Raw genomic sequence first — 7924 nt, 5'->3', positions numbered from 1 at the left:
CCCTTCTTCCCAGCATTCTGTTTTGTCTACTCCACCCACCTATGTTCTGACCTATCAGGCCAAGCAGTTTCTTTATTAATTAACCAATGAAAGCAACACATAGAAGACCAACTTACATCAGTGTTTTCATTAATAAAATTATAAATTTTGGGTAAATGGAGTATTTATATTTAAATATAAAAGATGACTAGTTATTTGCAATTATTGAGTTTACAACATAATATAGAATCTACCCATAATGTCCCTGTTGTCTAGAATTCTTTTTATAAAGCAAGGAAACCCAGATTCTTTTATTTACTTACTGTTACTTCCATCACCATATTAAAAATGCACATAAAACCCAGTAATTTCATTGTCAATTTCTATGAAGAAACACAAAATCATAGTTATTAAATATCAAGTATCATCATTGGAAGAAGTCATCTGCTCACAGGGAACAGTAGCAAAATAAGGAAGGAAAATTAATTTTCTCTTTCTAGAAGACATTTTATGTAGATTTCTTCATTATTTCATAATCCTCCCAGATGAGAGACAAGCAGCTGTCTTGAGCTGGAACACATCCCTGCAGGCAGTATAGTCTCTGCAGCTGTCATTGCTTCTTCATCTCAGTCATACATTTCAGCTCATAGAGGAATAACTGCATTTATTCATGCAGAATGCTATTCTGTTCTTTTGAAAGTCTTTTGGGGAGGATATGCCAGTTGCTGGTACCCATTTCTCCAGAACATGACAATGTTTTGAGTATTGCTAACACTCATTGCTAACTATCCTTCCCTTATAAACCTTCATGATCACAAATCACATTGGCTTTAGTGTCTTCATTTTCTTGGTGGTTAGGCATCAAACTCCTACCCAAGGAGTAAAAGGGTGTGTGAAATTGCCATGATCCCTTCTGTACATACTCCAAATAGTCTATCAAGTAAGTCATTATTTAACTTTATTTTCAGAATTTACCATTAAAAACTATGTATGCTTAGTCTCATATTCCTACAAACTAGCACATAAATATGTGGGGATGTATAAATTGCCCAGCTTTAGTTTAAGTGAGAATATGTCTTAATTTAATTGGTTGGAACATTCTACTTTCAAAAAAGATTGAGCATTTTTACTATTTTAAAAATAGATTGATTTTGTTGATGGTTCTATCCTTGAACAAGATATAGTCCAATCCTCCCTCTGTTCGCCTCCTTCCCATTCCCTTCTGCCATTTCCCCAGTGTTACGCAGCCCTTTCCCAAATTCATGACTTTTGGTTTTGTTTTATGACCCATTTAGCTTAGCCAGAGCTGTCTGTGTAACTGTTGGAAGGGGATTATGCCCTGGATCTGGTAGGCTTATCAATGGGTATGTATATGAAGGCATAGTTCCCCATTGCCATGAATCTGCCAGTAGCAGTTTTATTTTTCAATTGTACAATGTTATGTAAGACCAAGGTTTGGAAAATTCTTTAGGAAAATAATATGAAACCTCAAACGATCATGTTTTATCTAACATTGTCTATTTATATTGCATGCTGGTTTGAAACAAGGAAGTTGAAATTCATGTCTCCCCTCTGTAAACCATCATTCTATTAACTATTAGTTAGGCCACTTAAGACTCCATTTGCAATACACACCATTAAAAGTAACATCTCACAAATTCATGCTACTGATAAAGATTGTTAAAATAATAAATTTTTCTTCAGGCATTGCTTTTCATTAGTCTCCAGCTCTTCTTTTCCTTATGGAACAAATTCAATTATATTCAAATTTAAATGTTTTCTCCACCTAGTGATTTTGACATATAAAATATCTTTACCACACAATTTGGTATTGCAAAGGGAATTTCTTTTGATATAGAAAAGCACATAAATACTTCTGAAAATTTTACAGAATTATAGCATTCCTATTTAGAACTTGGAACAACATAATAGAACATTATCTATCTATCTATCTATCTATCTATCTATCTATCTATCTATCTATCTATCTATCTATCTATCTATCTAATATCTATCTACCATATCTATCTATCTATCTATCTATCTATCTATCTATCTATCTATCTATCTATCTATCTATCTATCTATCTCTATCTATCATCTACCTATCTATCTAATATCTATCTATCCTCTATCTATATCTGTTTCTCTACCTGTCATCGGTCTGTCAGATCATCTGTTTCCTACCTATTTTGAAATTAAATGTGTCAGGTCAAATATGTTAGTAGTATGTCATTAATGTACTTCTTTTCCATAAGTATTGAAACTCTCAGTTATAATTGGATAAGGTAAATAAAATTTTACTTTTCTTAAGTGAGCCAATATTGTCAGCAACAACCATTATTATAGTAGCAGGCCGTTTGTTCATCCCGGCTGCCCAGAACGAAAATAATCACAGAGAAACTATGTTAATTAAATCACTGCTTGGCCTATTAGCTCTAGCTTCTTATTGTCTAACTTTTACATCTTAATTTAACCCATCTCCATTAATCTGTGCATCACCTCGAGGTTGTGGCCTACCAGCAATGTTTCAGCATGTCTGTCTCTGGTGGTGGCTCCATGGCTTCTCTTCGACTTTACCTCCTTTCTCCCAGCATTCAGTTTAGTTTTCCCTGCCTAGCTCTGTTCACCTATAGCTTGCTATAGGCCCAAAGCAGTTCCTTTATTAACCAATGATATTTACAGAATACAGAGAAGAATCCCACATCACATCTGACTCCTCCAGAAGTCTAAAAGAATTTTTTTAAAAAATACTTTTCATATGTAAATGGAATAAATTTCAGTGATAATTGGTAAAAAATTTATCAGTTACAAAATTTTTTGGCCCCCAAATTGATCAGTTCTGATGACTTTGTTTTGCCAAATAAAATGCTGTATGAAAATAAAATAATGCTATTAATTCACATTTATATTCTTTTCATATGTTAGGACATTAGATAGTCTTGAAATTGAGTAGTCATTACAGCCATTAACAACTAAAAATACTTCATGAGATCCCTGACACTTTGTGTTCTGAAATCATTTTCTTGTCTATATTTATGTATTAAGTAATTCCTGATCTCCTTAGATTGAAATAAACGTACTGTTCTAAATGATCTTAATTTTTAATCTCCATGTGATAAATCATTTTTCTCTTGAAGAAAATACCTAAAATACAGCAGACACAGTGTGTCATTTTTATTAGTGGTGCCTGGTTTCCAAGCTTTCAGATGGGCAGATACTTCTGGATCTGAGCTGAGATTCAATATCACAGCTATCTAAACTCTTCATATTTGGCTTGTATCTGTTCTTTTCCCAGTGATCATTTCCCTAATTTGTATCTATCTCAGGCCACTTAATCTTTTTCTATTTTGGAATAGAATTATATCAAATCTAGACTGAAATTTAAGTAAAAGATTCAGAGGCAAACCCAATGTGTTTTTTTTTCCTATACAAAGTGAAATGCATCCTTAGTAAAATTGTAGAGTTGGTTTTTTCATTGGCAAATATTTTATTAACATCTGATTCATGTATTTGTCTTCTTGTCCTTTTTATATTGGAAACAAGAAGTAAATGGTACACTTAGAGGATCTTAAAATAAAGGATCTTAAAATAAGATCAAATGCAATTTTGCATGATTGCTCTGAGTTTTGTATTATAAAATGGTAGTAATTGGGTAGATGCTATGAAGTGATTTAAGAGCTTAAAGCAAAGGTCCAGAAGTAAGGCTTGAGTCATGATGGTATCACTGTAAGCATGCTTAGAGACCATTAAATTCTTGAAAGATAGAAGTTTTTGCTCACCAGATTTATTGAAAATCAGATATATAACTTTAGAAAAAAAGGAACCAAGGACAACATTCAATGTTTAGTCTTAGCAATTGACAAAATAGTCCCGGTCCAAGGGAAAATGTGTGGGGGAAAGCTTAGGGTCAGAAGGAAAGGGGGATCCCTCTAGAGTTTACAGTTAAGTCGGGATTGGTGAGGCTGCCACCGAGACTGTCTCCGGCTGTTAAGTGCTGTCATGTCTGTGAGGAAATCAGGGGACTGATAATGATTGAACAGTAAAATATAGAAATTGAACCTGCTGTAGCTGCTGCCATGCTATCCTGAGGAGGCGATGCAGAAGAGCTGTGGAAAATGGCTGGGATGGGAATGGTCTCCTGCTGCTTATTTCTTGAGAACTGTTATAGGAAAAGATTACTAAGTAGCTGCAGAAGGAGGAATATGATGTGGTTTTCAGTCTTACCATCACATTGAGGAACATGAAAGGATGGCTTTGAGCTGGTATGTGTGTGTGTGTATGTGTGTGTACATGTGTGTGTATTCACACATCTATCTATCTATCTATCTATCTATCTATCTATCTATCTATCTATCTATCTATCTATCTATCTATCTATCTATCATCTATCCATCTATCATCTATCAATCATTTATCTATCTATCATCTGTTATCTATATATTTATGCATTGTTTATCTATATATCTTCTATCAATCTATCCATCCAGTCACCCATCCTCTTGGATTGTTAATAATGTACTACCTCCTTCTACTTATATTTTGATTTCCATATAACTAATGAACATTTTCATTCGAAGTAGGAGGAACTTTCCTGTTTATAAATGAAAAGAGTTTTTTTTTAACAGATATTTTGCTTCCAATAAAATCTTCAAGTGTTTGGGTTTCTTTATTTGAATTGAGGAAGTAACACAAATTTGCATTTTTGAAGGTTAAGGAGCCTAACTGTCCCACCTCCTATACTAAGTAATACTTTCCCACTAACTTCAATACAGGAAATACTACCAATTCTACTTGGAAACTGATGTCTTAAACACAGCCCACTCTATTTACTTATTAGTTTAGTGGCTGAAGACCACCACAATGTCTAATTCAACTGCGGGAACATTTTAGAGCATTACATTATTTTTTATTCATTTATTTAATTTTATTCTTTATTTAATTGTGTTGTGTACGGGCATGGGCACATGTGCCACAGCTTGTGTGGGAAGGTCGCAAAGATGATTTGCAGTAATCACTTCTCTCCTCCCTTGTGGGCCCAGTGCCTTTATCTGCTGAGGCGTCTTACTGTCCCTAACACTGCACATGGAGTCTGTGAAGTATTTTTGGTCTTTAAATAGCTGTTCTTCATTAGGAATGGTGGCACATCCTTTAATCAGAGCACTCCAGAAGCAGAAGCAGGGGGATTTCTGTGAGTTTGAGACCAACATGGTCTACATAGAAATTTCCAGGAAAGCTACATGACGAGACTCTGTCTTAAAACTTCTTCTTACGGCACAGGAGATATTCAAATCACCAGAGTTCATCCCAGCAAAAGTCTTATGCTTTTTATTTTTATTAGATATAGTAATAAGAGAAGTCATTAATATTTCCACCTGTTATCCCAGAAACAATATGTTTTGCTCTGGAAGAAAGAGTAAAAGAACATTATATGCTTGTCACTGAATAAGAGGCTACAAGTCATATATATGTGATATATATATATTATATTATTATATATTATATGACATAAGTTCATGTTTTAGGAATGTTAATATCCTGATGAATGTCATAATTGAGTTGTTACTTGCTATTTCATTATGTTGATTAGCTAGCCACACCTCTGGTGGGCTTTATGGTAAGGTCTAGGAAGCTTTTGGTCATGGATGTCTTATTGTTCTTGCTTTTTTATAGTCTAATTCTTGGAAAAGGGGCAATATTTTAAAAAATCTTTTATAACATTTTATAAGACTATTGCCAAAGACAAAGTAATCTCCATGTAGCACATAAACCAATTTCTGTGAGAACAAAATAATGATCTTACAAAAATAGGAATCACTGAAGAACTGTGTTGATTCCCTTAGGTTTGTCTTATTAATGATCAAATATTATTCACTTTTATTCAAAAAGTCTTTCTTATTTTTTTGGTAATGTGAACAGTCCTTTATTTATTCTTGCTTGTAAATGAAAAAAAAACAGCAACATCAGTCTCATGTACAGGCCTTCAACAATATAGAAAAAAATAAGCAACAGCATCCATTGAGATCACCACTTAACCAATAAAATGATTTTGAACATATTTTAAAACCTAAGAAAGTATTTGTAACCTGGGAATTGAAAATACAAATTTTGTAAGGCTGCATCTGTGCATGGGGTAGGGTGGTAACCCATGTTTATGGAAATGTAAAATCTATATACTATTATAGTCAAACAGTGGCAGGAATGTGTGGGGTTACCAACTCTTTTAGGATGGGATCCGAGATTTATCTTGCTTAATGGATAAAGTATCAAACTGCCCGCTAAATGATGCTTTATGCTTAATAAGATAATCTCTTAGCTTTTTATCAGAGAGGCTTCCTGTTTTTAGTGGATAGTGGCTAATACAGACTTGCAATTCACTTACAATTCATGCAATTGTGCAGAAGAGGTTGCTATGGAGCTCTCGTCCCTGAGACATTTAACACACACACACACACACACACACACACACACGAAACGACATGGAGAAGCAAGGGGTGGAAGATTTTAAGAGACAGACGATGTGGAGTATTGCTGCAAAACAGTGTCCACAGGACCTGACAGGGATGTTGCGCTCATCACTTCAGCTGCGTTGCCCGAGAAAAGATCTGCTTCTGCTTTGTGCCGCATTCTGCCTGGAGAACTTGAAGTCCGTCTGGCCACTGGCTTCCTTGCACTCAAGGAGGTGCAGTATATTTTGGAAAGGGTGCAGATATGAAAGTCAGTCTTTAAACCTAGGAGTCTCTCTAGGTTCCCATACTGAGCTTGCCCTGCATATCGGATTTCTGGATTTCCGACAGTTGATACTCTAAAGCTGAATTCTTAGAAGTCAGGTCGTTAATTTCCTTCCTAAATATCTCCTTGGCTTTTTCCATCTCATCAGTCATTTTCTGCCTTTCTTCCTCCTTCCATCTACCAACTAACTTCTGAAAGTCCTCTTCTGTTTTCAGCACTTCACAGTCTTTAGAGATGCTGACTGTGCGGCCTTGCTGGGCAGCCTCTAGCTGAGCCTTCGTGAACTGCAGCTGCTGCTTCAACCTGTGGATCTCCCTCTGGAGCTTGTCATTCTGTGCCTTTGTACTTCTCCCATGAAAAGCAGATGCAGAGTGGCGGCGATGAATGTGGCTCTGTAAAAAAGCTTGGTTCATAAAAACTTTGTCACAAAAACAGCACTGGTAATGACTGGCTTCGACCTGGCCCAACATCAGCTGCTGGGCAGACAGCATCTTCTTCCAGCCCCTACACTCTTGCTTGAGCCGTCTGACCTCGTCAGCCTGCTTGGTGAGTAGCTGTTGGTTCTGCTCACAACCACTCAGGGTCTGGCTTAACCGTTCCTCCACCACGTTCAGTTGCGAGGTCAGGTACTCCTGAGAATGCATCAGGTATTCAATGGTGAACTGTGCCAGGTGGATGAGCTTCAACAGCAATGGGTCCACCCCCAGCTGACAATGCGGGCATTTCTCATCCTCCAGCTTGCAGAAAGTGATGTTCATGATGTTCTCCTGAAGTGTCGCGATATCCGTGGCTCCCACCACTTTGTCCACATCAATGGCACCCAGCCGCCTCCAGTCCACATTCTCCAGACGAGGCCGGAATTGGAAGAAGGGCTGAGGTCCAGATGCCGACGTAGTGGTGACGAAGACCCTGGATGATGTGCCTTCCTCTAGGGCATCTCGTCTCTCCACGCTGTTGGACTGAGGGTAGTAGATATGTTTCTGGAAGGGCATTCTTGAAAGCCACCCCTCTGCCTACCCTCCTGCTGAAGGAGAAGGGCAGTCTCTCCTCCCGGGCCAGGCCGCCTGTAGTTCTAAGTCACCGCACCCGGTGTGAGCAGGGGAAGACTTGGTTCCTGCTTCAGCGGTTGCGGCTTAAGACCTAGATGTCTGGGACGTTGCTATGGCAGCACTCAGCCTCATCTTAAAGCTCAAGACCTGTCTGCCCCGAACAT

General features: G+C 37.2%; 1 protein-coding gene across 1 annotated transcript; it reads right to left on the bottom strand.

The window, feature by feature from the left end:
- Nucleotides 1–6483: 6483 nt before the first annotated feature.
- Nucleotides 6484–7703, bottom strand: LOC130876378 (cilium assembly protein DZIP1-like). The gene is given in 2 exon segments (XM_057772891.1): nucleotides 6484–6713; nucleotides 6716–7703. Coding segments are annotated over 2 exon segments (1218 nt in total).
- Between the last annotated feature and the right edge of the window lie 221 nt (nucleotides 7704–7924).

This window comes from Chionomys nivalis, chromosome 6, assembly GCF_950005125.1.
Source record: "Chionomys nivalis chromosome 6, mChiNiv1.1, whole genome shotgun sequence".
In the NCBI taxonomy this organism is placed as follows: Eukaryota; Metazoa; Chordata; class Mammalia; order Rodentia; family Cricetidae; genus Chionomys; species Chionomys nivalis.
The sequence above is the reverse complement of the archived record's forward strand: the minus strand, read 5'-3'. Positions and strand labels throughout refer to the sequence as shown.